Below are 17,046 nucleotides of genomic sequence, written 5' to 3'. Positions count from 1 at the left end.
GATAACTGACTGACCTAAACTAACTAAAAAACGTTTAAACTAACAATTATCTCAAGCATTTATGACTAACCTTCTTTCAAATCTTTGAAACTTATATTCCTTTCTAGTAGGTAATTCATTCCTTCTCATTATTAATTTGATTTTCCTTATGGCCCTACCGTTTAGTTCTAGCTCGGAATTTTTTCCTATTTCAACTTTCAACATTTAGTGTGTGGAAAGTCAAGTATGTGCACACCGAATCCAACTTTGTAGCTCCATGTCAGCAAGAAGTTAGTTACGGCAGTATTCAGTATTCACTACGTGAGTCCATATGATAAGAACAGATTTGAAATGGGATAGCCATTGACATCCTTTAAAAAAATTCTATATCTATGCATTTGAGTGCTGTGTTTATCAACTTTTGCCTAATTTCTGAAGGTTGCCTAATAAATTTTTGGTGCATTGTTTAGCAGAAAATATTTCATGAAGAAAATAAAGATAAATGCCACTGTGTACGTTACACATTTTCGATGTGTCAAGAAAACTAATAAACACGGGGTCACGGTTACGGTATCCATTTTGAAGTGTCCAAGTAACAAAGACTGTCATTTCCCATATTCATGTATGATGAGATGATGAATCATGTGAAGAATATTGGGTTAGCACAACCTGTAGATCTCAAAAAAGTATACGCTAATGAGGAAAACAAAAAATTAAGAAGTTGTATAAACCTCAATAGGGTATCTAGTAAGCATGTGACTGGTATCAGTTGTTTATGATACATAAAAGATTTGATTCAGTTGGTACTTTTATATATCTGATTCAGTTGGTTCTATTATATATATATCTGAAATTTAGCCATTTTTTGCATGCTTTCACAATTTAGATTAAAGTACTGCTGTACTGACAAAACTGCATACGAAGACTGTAAACAGAATTTTCAATCAGTACCTAACCTTACTGGCTACTGCAACATGTGTCCGATCTGTATTATCTCCAATAAAATATGTATATACCGATTCTAAATTCAAGAGTTTCTCCTGTCTGGAGGAACTGAAATACACCAAGAGTATATCTCACATAACTAAGTTCAGTACCATTACGAATTAGAAGCAAAAAGCCTTTATATCGCAACTGAAGCTGCCTTTAACAAGTAAAATATTCTATCATGCAATGTATAAGTTTAATGTATGAACAGTGAGGCCACAATTCAGTTGTACTCAACTTACTTTTTCAGAAAGAATGGCCACAAGATCTGTTCGAGCTTTCTCAAGAGCACTTGCTAAGTTCTCAGGTTCCTTTCCACCCGCCTGGGCAAAATTAGGCTTGCCACCTCCTCCCCCACCACACAACTTAGCGATGGGTCCAATAAATTTTCCTGCCTGAAGCCCAAGATCGACTACACCTGGACTGAATGCAGCAACTAGACTCACTTTGCCTTCAGCTGGACACGATCCTAATATCACAGCTGCAGGGTCTTCTAGGTTATCTATCAAATACTCTGTGGCACTCTTTAGTGAATCAGCATCTAAATCACCCATATTCTCCACAAGAACCCTGGAAAACAATTTTTATCTCAAAGAATGTTAGAGCCTGTTTGATTCACTATTTTCCTGTGGGAAAATACTATTTTATCACGTTTGATTCATTTAAAGTGGGTAGGAAATTATTCTTGAGAAAACATATAATTTTTCACCTTTTTTAGAAAACAATTTCCTACCCCCACCCGGAAAATTTTCTTGCTAGAAAATGAAAATTATTTTTCCTTGTTAATAACTTGTTTTTTTTTTCCATAAATAAAACTAGAAAGGTAATGAATCAATTATTTTCCCATGACCAACCTTGTTGGTGTCAAACACCAAGAAAAAAAAAATCATACTGGATAATGAAAAATATTTTTCCTTGTTAATAACTTGTGTTTTCCATAAATAAAACTAAAAAGGTAATAAATCAATTATTTTTCCATGACAAACCTTGTTGGTGTCAAACACCAAGAAGAAAATTTCCAAATTTTCTCGTGTATGATGGCAACAACTACCCATTTTCTTGAGCATATTTTCCGAGCAATCAAGCATAGCCGAAGGAAATATTATAAAATTCTACCTCACATATTTCCCTCAAATTATTTTTGTACATACAAAATCATTGTTAGCTTTTATTGAGCTTAGTATATATATCAACTATTCAACTATATGTAGCATTGTCAATATCAAGCTAATCTTCAAATTTCACATTACAAATAAAGATCGCCGCTTTCTTTGTGAAAAGAAATACGAATCCTGACACAAAAGTACTAATGCAATAGTTTGAAATCGTATCCCAGTGAAAGCTTCACTAGACTGACCACACAGAGTAGGCAAGAGAAATATACCTTATTGTATTTGTAGTTCCTACAGAGAATGCCTTGCTTGCAACTATTGATGCTTTGTACACCGCTACTTGAGCACGTAGAGCAGAAACTTCATTTCTTGCCATCCGCAACTCCTCCAAAAGGCTTTCAATCCTGGGTCTTACATCTTCAGCTTTAACCTTCACAAAGAAATGGTTCAAGAACCATGTATAAGCATTGAACGGGGTTATTAGCTTTAGTGATAAAAAGTAAATGTATGCAATGATGCACTTCTGTAACCAATAGCTCAGATGCCTATTGATCCAAAAGTGACATGGGCGACTCTGTCGAGGCCATCCAGTCTGACATATTTTTCCAACCATCAGGTGAATAGCATGCATCAAACCCTTATTGATGCTCTATAGCTGTAAAACTACAGCATTTCTCATCCACCTGAAGTTTTAGATTTCTAAAGTCTAAACACACTCTTTTCTTGGTCTTCTGAATAACTACACCCAGATGAGGCGAAAAGTTTGATGAAGCCAGTGGGATTAATAGTGACTGGCATTTGGCAATTTGGCACATAATATACGGAACGACTCCAGGAGCAGGAAAGCGCATGATAATATTCAAATTAAATCTACCGCCTCATCAATATACAATTTTGAGTAAAATAATTATCAACTGGCCCAGTGAAGGAGAGTGTTGCATACTTATTATAACACAACGAATGGCGTGGTATTTAGGAGTCTATGCATATTAACTTCATATGTTTCAGCACATCTAGTACGTGCTTGCCAATGATTGTGCGTGTACTTTCTTTTTAATATGATGAAAATTTTAGTTGTTTCTAGAATAATTAATAATATCATAAAACACTTGTCTAACTATATTACTAAACAACCGGACAAAACGCACCTTGAGGGTAGAGCACAGATGTTTCATATGGCTATCCCGAACATCCATATAATCAATGAAAGCTTCACCAGCTACAGCTTCAATGCGTCTAATCCCTGATGCTATCCCCTGCTCCGAAACTATCTTGAACCCACGTAGGTCAGATGTATTACAAACATGGGTTCCACCACAAAGTTCCATTGATACACCAGGAACTTCCACAACACGCACCTATAACATAGTGAAGAAAATATCTTATAATTGGAGAGAGAGGCATTGCAAACAATATCCGTTATATTGATGAGTTTAAACTTTTTAGAATTTCTTTTGATTTGTTTTCTTCCCCTATAGTAAATAAATAAAAAGAGGATTGGGACGGCTTATGTACAAAACGAAACAAGAAAAGATAAAGAACCAAAACCTTTTTTGCATTCAGGAAAGCCGTTTTTTGTTGAAAGGCAGGAAAACTTCTTGGACGTTTGTATAGTGGTACTAACATGTTTTGACTTCACCGTTAAAATAACTTAATAACTTGAAATGTACGAGATTCTAACCCGCTCTCCGTATTTTTCACCAAACATTGCAATAGCTCCAGCACCTTTGGCATCTGTTAGAGCCATAACTTTTGTTTCAAGATCAGTGGCATCGCCAATCCATCTATTGACCATTCTTTCAGTCTCCATAACCTCATGCTCTGAAAGTGGTCGGTGAAAGTTGAAATCAAACCGGAGACGATCAAAAGCTACCAGTGAACCAGCTTGCGCTGTTTCCTGACCTATTACATTTTTAAGAGCAGCTTGTAGCAGATGTGTAGCAGTATGGTGAACCTGATATATCCGAAATAAAACCAATTTGAGCATGTAATGATATTGAAGATACCGAAAACGCTACAACAACATCCTGTCACATGTGTGCATACAATAACATTGATATTACGTATTAAGTAAAAAAGAAAAGAAAATATTTAACACTCTTTCTAAGTTTCTCTAGATATAAATAACTACTACCACTGCAAAAAACAGCTTTTGCATATAGCTATAGTAACAGGTTAACATCAATCCAAGTATCCAGTGTGATGTCAAAGTATTACTTTAAAAGATGTTGTCAAGGATTTAAACTTAACAGTTTTACCTTAGCCCGTTGTCTCAATTTTGCATCTACCTCAGCTTCCACTTCTGCACCTTCCTCTATATCTCCTTCCTTAACAGTACCCTTATGAACATACATATTTCCAAGAGACTTTTGTACATCTCTGATCTCCACAACAGCTTTTCCTTTAGACTCAGCATCCAATACATAGATATAACCATTATCTCGATTTGACCACCAGATTCAGCATAGAAAGGTGTCCTGTTCAATAAAATTTCTACATCCTTTCCTTCAGAGACCTTTACTTTCGCTTCCCACTCACTAACAGGCATTCTATGACTGCTCTGGTAGAAAAAGAGTGTCATATCCTAAAAATTCAGTGTCAGGTACTCTATCTGTGAATTCTGAAACATCTCCAACTGAAAGTTTAACGACAGTGTGAGCCTCCTGAGAATTCTGTCTTCGCTTTTCCATTTCAATATCAAAACCATTCATATCTACTCTGACACCTCGTTCTTCGGCAACTTCTGCTGTTATTTCGACTGGGAAACCATATCTGTCGTACAAAATAAAAGCATTATCCCCAGACAAACAAGGTGCAGTTCCATTTTCTTGAGCACTTAGTAAGGCAGTATTTAACAACTGGTCAAGTAATTTTTCTCCTCTCTCTAGAGTCAGCACGAATCGTAACTCTTCCCTTCTCAATTCCTCGTATATACGAGCAGTTCTAGTCCCCACATCTGAATTTATATTGGCACTTAACTCAATCACTTTCCCTGCAATTTCCGGTACAAAAGCTCCTTCAAGGTTTCCTTGCCATCTCCTCTTATACCAAGTAACCTGCCAATATTTAACAACCCTTCGGATGAGCCTACGAACTATGTACCCCCTTCCAATATTTGATGGCACAACTCCATCTGAAATGAGATAAACAATTGCTCGCATATGGTCGCCGATAATCTGGAAAATATTACACCAATTACCAAGTAATCCAAAGATAATGTTTACTACTTTGTTTGTTGATATAATTCAAAAAAGGTAGTGAAACAAAGAGTAAAACCCTGAAGAATAACATACTTTAAGACTGGTCTTTATATGATCATCAGCTTGTGCATATGAGACCATAGCCAAATCAGCGACCTTCTCTATTATAGGATAGATCAAGTCAGTTTAAGTAATTGGTTGGAACCTGCAACAAGATTACCTCAAACAAGTGAGACAATTTCACCCAAGTTACAAAAAACAACATATCCTCCTTTATTCTATCACAGTTGCAATATGAAACCGACAAACCATTATAATTACAGAGCAGTAATTTGGTGCGGACTTAGTATGTTTTACAGCGTATACCTTCTGAAGGATGCGAGCCATACGTTCAAGGCCAAGTCCAGTATCTATATTCTTCTGCCCGAGGAGATTCAAGGGAGCCATCATCCATCTTGTTGTACTGCATAAAGACCAGATTGTAGAACTCTATAAACCTGTTATCATCATCTAGATCCTGTAAAAGTGTTGAGGTTGAAATTAGAAAAATCGTAAAGTAACAGAAAAAAAGCTAGCAATTGCATCAACACACATACACCGATACACCACACACATACACACAAATTAAAACTTCAAGGAAATAATACATACAGCATCAGAATTACCCCTCTCGGGATGAAAGTCATAATAAATCTCAGAGCATGGACCACATGGACCAAGTAACACCACTGGTCGAAGTTGTCATCCTCACCCATCCCTCTTTATACGCTCCCACGGGGACACCTACCTGATATGAAAATACAGAGCCTCAAATGATTATATCCTTTCGAGAACATTCAACATCAAACAAAAATTTTAATAAGGTGATCAGTCCATGAGGAGGCAAATGCTGGTTGGGCACTAAATGCACATGCAAGGAAGCTATTATAAAATAGAAACATATAATAGTAGAGAGTACAATATTTTAGAGTAAAGTAACACGAGAGTTTTTATTGTTATACATATCCTCCCCGGCTCACGAACCTCCCTACAGATATAGCATGTGGTGTCAAGACCATCCAACATCTAAGAGTGACAAGGTATTAGGTAGATGGTAATACAACCCACATCCACATGAGGCTCATATGTGTGAATTTTCCAGGGAATAAGCTATAAATATGTATTCGTCCATAAGGAAGACTATAGCTAGATAAAACAATCTGTAAGAGTAAAAAACTAAAAACAAAAAGTAAATGTGTAGCTAGCCACGGATGTATCTAATAATAAATTCACATCTAAGCTCACCTCATCACGCCATATAGAAAAAGCTTCATCATCATCTTCGAAAAACACTAATCCACAATCTTTTCGGATGGTAGAAGCCGAACTGAAAGTGAAAATAGTGGAATGAGCACATTCCTATCTCACAAGTTATTTTCATTTTACTAAGATTGGTAGTACAGGCGTAATTGTTTTGATAAAAAGAACTGCTAAAAGAAGTGGTAATTTGGGTTTCTCAATAATATTTTCCCAGACAAGCCATATGTACATAATTCACATAGCAATGTCCGCCATGCTGTACGACTTCCATTATACAAAGTACAATCTTGTGCTCTCTCGACTATCATTAGGATCGAACACCCAATGAGATGAGAATTTGGTTAATTAAAAGCGAAAATCAGCATGGCTTAGAATATAAGTATAACAAACTGTCAAATTGATACGTCATCTTCACAGACGTCGTATCAGCTTGATGATGTTATTACTTATTAGTTTTGTATCTTTATCAAACAAACCCAGTGTAAGCCTTCCTAAAGTTTATATGTAAAACAACTCTTTTCGGAGATGAAAACGTAATTACATTTCAATAAAAATAAAATTAACCAATCTAGATTTTAATGCTTACTCCTTAGTTGAAAGTTCCCAGGCCCACTTGATTGCTTCCCTCTTGAAGTAATCACCAAAGCTGAAGTTCCCAAGCATCTCAAAAAATGTATGATGTCGAGAAGTTCGACCAACATTCTCCACATCATTCGTTCTTATACATCTTTGTGCAGTTGCCGCACGAGGTACTTCTCTAGGTGCCTTCAAAATATAACCACACATTCAAAATCACGCAAAAACCAATCCATACAAATATCCAAAACTAAAATCTAACCGTACCTGTCCAAGAAAAATAGGCTTGAACTGAAGCATTCCAGCAATTGTGAGAAGAACCGTAGGATCATCTGGAACAAGTGAGGCACTTGGAAGGACTTTGTGACCACGTGAAGCATAAAACTCGAGAAACCGACGTCGTATAGAATCTCCACTCGTTTCAAGATTCTTCGTCACTTGATTAGTAGTAGTAGACTGTAATGATGCTGAAAAACTAGATAAAGACTAAATAAGACAAAAGCTATTTAATGTATGACGTAGAAAAACAAATGTGAAAAACCTGAACTAGTTGTAATCCGGTAGTGTAATGACTTCCGACCGAGTTTACATTTTGTTGGGAAATTAGAGATGGAAATTAATGTTGTTGAAGTTGTAATAAGTGAAGTGGGATATTTTCGTGTGTGAAGGATGTCAAGTGATTCTGAAAACTTCAATCCTTCCATTGTGGAAGTGAGAGCTAGAGAGTGAAGCACCAATTCTTTTTTTTTAAAAATTAAAAAACGAAAGTACATAAAAGATTGAACGTTAATTACGGATAAGGCTTTGAGATCCACACGTTGGGAAAGTGTAGATATTGGGCTTGGCTACGTTAAATACTTGGGCCTAATAGAGGCCGTAAGGAACCTCATATCTTCGACCTCCATGAGTATATATGACTTCCATTCTAATGTGATTTGGTAGTGGTACCAGTGGATCTTCTATCAGGCAATGGGTTGAGCCCTCAAAACATAAAAAAACCTGAGCATGTTAATACCATAAAGTACTAGTTGGTAGTTCTTTATATTTTAACACAAAAACACTAATAACCAAGTATTTCCAAGCCAGTTGTGAGTGTGAAAGCTAACAGCCAGTAGATGCTTTTGTTGGAGTTATCCCTCACATGAGGAGAGAAACCGGGCCGATTAAACGGGACAATTCGACATCGATTAAGGCGAAGGCTACTGGCTCGATTTCGATGACTAAGCGAGTTCCAGTTCGAAGTTCATAACAGGCGACCAGGCTTCAAAGTGCAGCCCCGCTTCACCTTCCAGTCTCAATACTTGACTTCGCTCAAAGGAGCCCGCCAGCTTCGGCATAAATTTTGTGGGCCTTGCTACAAGATGCGCCGAAATTTGGTTTTGGAGATAAAACCAAAAATCAAGGTTTTGGAAAACCTAACCTATGAGAAACCAAACAAGTCGGAAGGATTGGAATCCGGACTAAAACAAAAAGAGAACCTTTACGAGATACAACCACAGCAAAGAGATAAGAGTGATCTAGTAAGGTGAGAATTTGAAAGGAGAGATTGTAATCTTCCTTCCCATTTTATTAAGAACTGGCTCTTGTGGAAGTAGGCATCATTGGCGAACCACGGTAAATCTTTGTCTTGTGGTTTGCCTTTTCCGCTTTTACATTATTATTTGTTGTTGATAGTTGTTTAGCGAGTTGGGCATGTTAGATAGGTAGTTTGTGATATTTGAGATTTATCCGGGTTGAAGTGTGTTCATACAAGTTATCGTGTAGTGGGGAACCGATTGGTATTGGTGTAATCCCCAACAAGTGGTATCGAGCCTTGGTTCGAATATAGCAGGGTGTTATCGAATCTTTGTCGGGAAGGTGTTTGTAAAATTCCCGAGAAGAAGATTTGAGGTTAAATAACTTGTAGAGATGGACCATTCCGTGAACACTTTCATTATGATGAGTCGAATAGGAAGAACTACACCATCCGGAAAGCCAAGATGGAAGACTTGCTATCTGCGAGGACTTGGCACTTCCCATTGAGAATGAGGGGAGTAAAACCGGAAAAGACCGATGAGGTGAAGTGGAAAAAGCTTGAGAAAAGCTATTGGGTACATTCGACAATGGATAGGCGACGATTGTCTTTCACCATGTGGCCCAAGAGACTACGACGCCCGGTCATGGAAGAAACTTCGAAGACCTTTATGAGAGGAAGCCCGGGTGGAAACAAAGTGCTAGTCGTTAAGAAGTTTGCGACCACGAAGTACTAAGAAGGTTCTTCAATGTCCGAGCATCTTAATGAAGTCTGAGAATATCATCAATCGGATGCATTTGATGAAGATCAATTTGGGAGGCGAAGTTGAGGCTTTGTTTCTATTAGGCTCTACCGAAAGTTGGGAGACATTAGCGGTTTTCTACATGGAGCGACCCAAAGGATGGAATTGTTACCATGGAGATGGCTACGTCTTTGTTGAATGAGGAGACTAGAAGGAGTGCAAGAAGCGGCTCTTCTCACCTCGGAGGTCCTTTTCACAAGAGAAGCGGGGAGATTTAAAGGCGAAAACCATCTCGTTCTAGAGGTGATGTGAAGTAAATCTAGGGGTGAAGCTAGAACTCTAAGGCGGAGAGGCAATGTTACTATTGTGCCACCAAAGGCCACTTCCGGATATGAGTCAGAACACTGAAGAGGGATGAGAAGAATAAGCGTGTACATGAAGACATGGTGCGAGGAACGGAAAACACAGCAGAGATACTACCGCACTAGTCGATGACCTAGTGGGAATTGTGTCGTTGTGGTGTGTCTGCCCGAAAAGTACCTCATGTCGAGGATCTGAGTGGGTGATAGATCTGAGGAGCATCCTATCCGTCACACCGCCGAGGGGATTCTTCACTACCTACGGTTAGTGGTGAATATGGTGAAGTGAGGATGGGTGCTGATGATGGCGTCTCGAAGATTATAGGCATTGGAGATGTTCATGTAGAAACCAATGTCGGCTACACCTTGACACTCAAGGATGTAAGACATGTCCACGACATCGGTTAAGCTTTAATTTCGGCTGGGAAATTAGATGATGATGGCTTTGTAAACTCGTTTGGTAGCGGGGTATGGAAACCGAGCGAGAGGTTCCATTGTAGCGACCGGAGGAAAGAAAACTTGCTCTCTTTACAAAACACGGGCTAGTTTGTGTAAAGCGGCGAATCGTGAAGAAGAAGCTTCATCCGAACCGCGTGGCACAAGAGGCGTGTCACACGGGCATAAAAGGGATGGAAGTTCTTGCTAAGCAAAAGGCCATGCCGGACATCAAAGGTACACATTTAAATACATGTACTCACTTGTTTGGTAGGAAAGCAACACAGGGGTGTCTTTCCAAAGATTCCCGTCTCACGAAAAGGACAATCATCCTTGAACTAGTGCATACCGGACTTATGTGGTCCTATGAGAGTGAAGTCCCACCGGGGAGCCGTGCTTTTTGACATTCATTGATGATCGTCAAGAAAGATATGGGTCTATAGTTTGAAGACCAAGGATGAAGTACTTGGCGTGTTTGAGAAATTCCACAAAGATGGTGGAAAGAGAGACCTGGGAAGTTGTTGAAGTGTATTCGCTCGGATAATGGGGGTGAGTACATTGGGCCATTTGAAGAGTATTGCCGAGTCATGGGATTCGTCATGAGCGCACCGTTCCCAAGACACATATGACAAGAATGGAATAGCAGAGAGAATGAACCGTACCATTGTAGAGAGGATAAGATGCATGCTATCTCACTCTAAGCTACCTAGAAGCTCTTGGGTAGAAGCAATCGCGTCAAACCGCGTGCATGTGATCAATCTGTCACCGACCAAAGCCTACGAATAGTGATTATCCGGAGAGAGTATGGTCAGCAGAGATGTTGATTATGGATACTTGAGGGTATTTGGGTGCGGGACATTTGTGCATATTAGAAGGATGAGAGATCCAAGCTTGATGACAAAGCCAAGCGGTGCATTTTTCCGGGTTATGGAGATGAAAAGTTTGGTTACAAACTCTATGATCCGATTAACAAGAAGGTAATCCGAAGTCGAGATGTTGTGTTCTTAGAAGACCAAACCATAGCAGACTTTGAGGAGGGTGAAATTTCTGGGGCTTTCACCAATGATCTTGTTGATTTGAACCGAAGTTCCTACCGTGGAGCGTCGCGAGAGGCATTGAGAATCGCAGAGAACCATGAGTTTGAAGCTCATGATGAGAATCCTATTGCTTCATGATGGGATAGAACCTATTGGTATAGAAGATGCGGATGAGATGCATGAACCACCACCGAGCAAAAGAGAAGTGTATCCTCACGAGGCACCGGCCGGATGGGGCAAGGAGGTCCGACGAGAGGAGAGAATAGCTTCAACCGGTATCCACCACATACGTCACGTGCTACTATCATCGGATGGTGGAGAACCTATGTACTATCAAGAGGCACTGAAAGTACGCAGACAAAGAAAAGTGGTTGAAGGCCATGCATGCGAGATGGATTCTTTGCATAAGAATCACACTTATGAGTTAGTTGAGAAACCCGGGGAGAAAAGTTCTCAAGTATAAGTGGATATACAAAGTCAAGCATGAGGGAGAACAATCTCACCCAAGGCACAAAGCTTCGCCTTGTTGTGAAGGGATTGGTCAAAGGAAAGGGATTGACTTTGATGAGATTTTCTCTCTGTAGTGAAGATGACTTCTATCCGGGTGGTATTGGGTATGGCCGCAAGTATGAACCTAGAGGTTGAGCGACTAGATGTTAAGGCGGCTTTTTCTTCATGGAGACCTTGAAGAAGATGTCTACATGGACCCGACCCGGAGGGGTTTGAGGTCAAAGGCAAGGAGCACCTAGTACGCAAGTCGATAAAGAGCTTGTATGGGTTGAAGCAAGCACCGAGGGCGATGGTACATAAAGTTTGACTCCTTTATGGTGAAGCAAGGATACAAGAAGTCCGCTTAGATCATTGTCGCGTTTGTTGAGAGATTTCCGGATGGAGATTTCATTGTGTCTATATCTTTGTATGTGGATGATATGTTGATAGTTGGCCCAAACATCAACAAGATATCAAGTGAAGAAAGACTTGAGTAAGTCCTTTGAGATGAAGGATTTGGGTCAAGCAAAGCGGATACTTGGGATGCGGATCACTTTCGTGATGAGAAAGAGTGGAAAGTTGTGGCTTTTCAAGAAAGCTACATCGGAAGGTGTTGAAGAGATTCAACATGGATCAAGCTGAAAACCCGATCGGTTATCCCGCTTGGTGGCGGTTCCGCATGACCAAAGAGATGTGTCCTAAGGGTGAGCATGAGCGAGTCGGATGGAAAAGATTCCTTATGCATCCCGGTGGGCGGTTTGATGTATGCCATGGTGTGTACTAGACCGGATATTGCTTTCGCCCGTTGGGGTGGTAAAGCGATTTATCAAATCGGGTAAAGAACATTGGGAAGGTGTTAAGTGGATATTGAGATATCTCAAAGGCACTTCCAAATCATGTTTGTGCTTTGGTGGAAGTAAGCCCTTACTTGAAGGCTACACCGATCGGGACATGGCGGTGATGTTGACTTCGATGAAGTCCACCTCCGGTTATCCGGGTTACTTTTGCGGGGAGCGGTTTCTTGGCAATCTAAGTTGCAAAAGTGTGTTGCTCTCTCCACTTCTGGTTTGCGAGTATATTGCGAGCCACCGAGTGTTGCAAAAGAGTTGCTATGGATGAAGAGGTTCTTCGACGAACTAGGGCTAAAGCGTAAACAGTTTGTAGTTCTATGTGACGGTCGGCGCCATCCACTTGAGCAAGAATCCGAAGTTTTCATTCTAGATCCAAGCACATACGTCGCGTTATCATTGGATTAGAGAAGTACTTCGAAGACAAGCATTTGTGTATCGAGAAGATCCATACCGACAAGAACGGGTGGGATATGATGACCAAAGTCTTACCGAAAGGTAAGTTTGATGTTTGTCAGGCTATCGCTTGGGAATGGCGACGAGACTCCTCTATTGATTTGGCAATTGCATGGAGGTATCCCCCTCACCGTTCGGAGGGGAGATTGTTGGAGTTATCCCTCACATGAGGAGATTTGAAACCGAAGCGGGTAAATTCGACAATTCGGCATCGCGACAAGCGCCAGCGCTCGATGAAGAAGCGACTTCGCCGAGTTCCAAGATAACATAAAGGCGAATTCGCCCTCAGTCTTCCAGTCTTCGCGACTTCAAGCTAAAAGGGAAAGCGCCTCGAGCATTCAGCATAAATTTTGTGGGCCTTGCTACAAGATTACCCGCCGAAATTTGGTTTTGGAGATAAAACCAAAAATCAAGGTTTTGGAAAACCGACCTAATGAGAACCAAACAAGTCGGAAGGATTGGAATCCGGACTAAAACAAAAAAAGAGAACCTTTCTGAGAGATACAACCTCAGAAAGAGATAAGAGTGATCTAGTAAGGTGAGAAGACCGAAAGGAGAGATTGTAATCTTCCTTCCCATTTTATTAAGAACTGGCTCTTGTGGAAGTAGGCATCATTGGCCGAACCACGGTAAATCTTTGTCTTGTGGTTTGCCTTTTACTGCTTTACATTATTATTTGTTGTTGATAGTTGTTTAGCGAGTTGGGCATGTTAGTATAGGTAGTTTGTGATATTTGAGATTTATCTGGAGTTGAAGTGTGTTCATACAAGTTATCTGTGTAGTGGGGGAACCGATTGGTATTGGTGTAATCCCCAACAGCTTTATGCCTCGTAGTCCTAGATGGCTAGAACTTGTAGAACTTCTGTTGGCTGAAAGTCAGAAACACGATCAGTTGAAAACTGCAAGTCTGCAGCAGCACCAGACTGAAATCCTTGGCAACTGAAAACTTGATAAAGATGTTTTTTGAAGCATGCAAATTGTTAGGGGAATTGAGAGCAATGGAAATGATGTGACTTTTAGCAAGTACCAACTACAATAAAATGCAGATCAAACATGCTTTCTGAACTGAAAATTCCAGGACTAAAAAACAGTATAGTGTGCATAATGCTATCATCCATAAAAAGTGAGATTTAAACAAGCACGAATACCACATCTACTTAGATAAAAATTCTACAATGGAAAGCATCTGTAGTTTTAAAAGTTTAAACATGATCAAAACACACTCCATTAGAAAACAAAACCAATGTAAGTTGCCTAGTATTTATGCAACATTCCATGTAAATCAAAAAGTTTAGCTGCTGGCGCCTGCGGCTTAAAAAGTTTGAGCATGGTCCAGAAAACCAAAATCTATTCTGAAAATCTACTTCCACGTACAGAACACGAGAGAACTCATGTCAATGTGAGGCCAGGGTTGGTAGACCTGGAATCAGGAAGAGTGGCAAGCCATGTTGGTGGAGCCATCCCTGTTTGCTCCTGAACTGTCTTCAACAAAGGAGGTAACATCCGATAAACACCAGCAATCTCCTTCATGGCTGAATTACCGCCCTGTCCCGATCCATCTGTTAGCTGCTCACCATTGGTCCAGACACTGATATTTGGTTTCATCCCAGCAACAGCCCCAGCATTGACCTTTGCAATCTCTTGAAACATTCCATTGTTAATCATCAGATAGTCTCTCATTGCGAGATAGTTTCCTCCGAAGGATTCTAACATTGTTTTCACATAAACACCTTGTGCACTTGCTAGTGCCACCAGCCCTTCAGCCTCTTTCATTTTTGCATATAGTTCTCCTTCTGCTGCTTGTTGACGAGCAAACAGGGCTGCCTCTGCATTCTTCTTTTGAGCCTCAGCCGCCTTTTCCTTCTCAAAGAGCACTGCCTCTGCTGCCTTTTGCTTTCTATAAAACTCTGAGTTTGCCTCTTGCACCTGAAAGTTTTGATTTTAGATTTTTAGCAAGATACGAAATTTAAATGGTCAATCACTTAACTCAACACCTAAACGGAATAAGAAGTCGAAACCCAAATAGCCAGGGTATGTGTTTTAAGCGCTAACTCATATACTCAGCAAAATAACGTAGGAATGATCATGGATTCTGATCAACAGAATTGGATATCATATACAAGCATACTATTCAAGCATCATAATTCCACTCACTAAAGAGGATTAATATGAGATGAACAATAAATGTTCCCAACCATTGCCTAAAAATATACATGTTCAACCACTTTGAAATTAAGTAAAAAACTTGGAACTCAACCAGATCGAATGCAAAATCAACCTAGCAAATTCCACTATTCCGTGTGATATCATATGGGGAAATCATTGATCCCAGACAACAGAAAAGAATATTTCACAACTGAATAATCTATTTTTTATCTATGCACACTATATCATTCAGAAAGATAAATCACATACAGCAACAGAACTGCGACTTAAAAGTACTAAACAGAATTCAGAAAATGTATATGTACTAATTACTCTTAAAGTCTTATGAAACTTTAGCACTAACAATTCAAGAACACAAAAGCAACTATAGCCCGTTTCTGTCAATCATACAATAACATGGCGAAAAATCATTAGACATTTTGTATTGTGAAATACAATACATCAAACTCAACACCAAATCGATCTCCGATTCAATAGAGATAATTAAATCAAGGAATCCAAACATACTAATCACATTAAATTTGTAACTGACTAAAACCATTAATCCCTTTTTTTAACCTGTTAAATAATGATTTATGGCTAATTAATCAACAAAAATAAGAAAATATACCTTGATGTCATATTCGACGCTGGCTTTGCTAAGGAACTCAGCCTTGAGACGTTCAGTCCGAGTCAAAGCGTTTTTCAACTCAACCTCCTTCTGCAACTCAGCCTCTCGAATCTCAACTGCCTTCTGCGACTGCACTTCCGCCAACTTCGACTGTTGACCCCATGTAGCCTTCTTAGTTGCCAACTCAGCATTAGCTTCAGCTATTTCAGCTTCCTTCTCATTCTCAAAAATCTTCAAAGCAGTCTTCACCTTAATCTCCTCCTTCTTCCCTTCTCCAGTCCTCTGCGTCGCAATAATCTTAGTCTCCGCATCAATCTTGGCAGCGTTTTTGAGTAGTCTGTCCTTCTCTCAACTTAGAACCAATCTCTCCCTTCATCTTAGCTTCCGCAACATCGATCTTCGCTTGGTTAGCAGCCTCATTCTGAATCTTCTGGCCCAAGTATGAAAAATACTCATGGCCTCGTACATCAACAAGTTGTTTAATATTAGCATTGTATATCAACAACCCAAACTGATTCAACTCCAACTGAACTTTCCCAAAAACTTCTTGTTTAAACTCTTTAGTCCCCTTAAAAACTTCTTCCATAGTCATTGAAGCTGCCAAAACTCTAGTCTCCCCTTCGATAATACCTTGAACAAGTTCCTTAACATCGTTAGAAAGACGGTCATGTGGGGAGAGGAGTTTTGCATACTTCATTAAGCTCTCTGGGTCGTCGACACGTGGACCGATAGTGAAAACAGCAGGGAGAAGAAAAGCAAGCTTTTCTGCACTCATTGCATGAACTTCGAAAGTGTAGTTGACGGGTGAGACGTCGAAAACGGTGCAAGATTGACCCGGTAAGATCCATGCTTTCTTTGCTAGTTTGATGTCAGTGATTCCATACCCTGTTATTACCAAGTATTCTGTTGCCTTTGCTACTCTGTACCACACCATTGTTACTTTCTTTGCTTTTTGGATCTCTGGGGACTGTGGATTGGTCTATTTATAGGAAAAACATATGGTTGTAGTCTCCTAGTGTTTTCTTTCTTGGTTTGCAAGACTTAGGGTAGACTAGTTTGACTGAATCACAACCGTTTATTTTTAGGTTTTTTATGATGTTACAGAAACTTTGAGTGGTCACGATGAGAGTAGGTAGCAGTGGGGTAGAAGTTAGACAGAGAAAATCGAATTTGATAGGGATAGGAATAGAAACTAATAGTGTGCTGGTCAAAATGACGGAGATATCACAAACACGATA

General features: G+C 39.7%; 2 protein-coding genes and 1 pseudogene across 3 annotated transcripts; all 3 read right to left on the bottom strand.

Annotated features, from left to right (window-relative positions):
• Nucleotides 1-486: 486 nt before the first annotated feature.
• On the bottom strand, nt 487-5,665 carry LOC147520298 (alanine--tRNA ligase, chloroplastic/mitochondrial-like; annotated as a pseudogene). The gene is made up of 8 exons (XR_015213159.1): nt 5,645-5,665; nt 5,372-5,464; nt 4,337-5,254; nt 3,760-4,032; nt 3,227-3,436; nt 2,351-2,508; nt 1,209-1,536; nt 487-648 (listed from the first exon to the last, which is right to left on the bottom strand). The product of XR_015213159.1 is annotated as an alanine--tRNA ligase, chloroplastic/mitochondrial-like (transcript).
• A 4-nt stretch (nt 5,666-5,669) lies between these two features.
• LOC147520297 (alanine--tRNA ligase, chloroplastic/mitochondrial-like) lies at nt 5,670-7,902 on the bottom strand. Its single transcript, XM_086594264.1, has 5 exons — nt 7,695-7,902; nt 7,421-7,620; nt 7,164-7,342; nt 6,563-6,644; nt 5,670-5,795 (listed from the first exon to the last, which is right to left on the bottom strand). Exons 1-5 carry the CDS (start codon nt 7,855-7,857, stop codon nt 5,670-5,672), a joined length of 750 nt encoding a protein of 249 aa, XP_086450390.1. The 5' UTR covers nt 7,858-7,902.
• Nucleotides 7,903-14,161: 6,259 nt separating this feature from the next.
• On the bottom strand, nt 14,162-16,742 carry LOC147520296 (flotillin-like protein 4). The gene is given in 3 exon segments (XM_086594943.1): nt 14,162-14,958; nt 15,809-16,135; nt 16,137-16,742. Coding segments are annotated over 3 exon segments (1,470 nt in total). The 3' UTR covers nt 14,162-14,421.
• Nucleotides 16,743-17,046: the final 304 nt, after the last annotated feature.

This window comes from Coptis chinensis, chromosome 2 (genome assembly GCF_015680905.1).
Source record: "Coptis chinensis isolate HL-2020 chromosome 2, ASM1568090v1, whole genome shotgun sequence".
Taxonomy (NCBI): domain Eukaryota; kingdom Viridiplantae; phylum Streptophyta; class Magnoliopsida; order Ranunculales; family Ranunculaceae; genus Coptis; species Coptis chinensis.
This window is presented reverse-complemented; position numbering and strand designations above follow the sequence as displayed.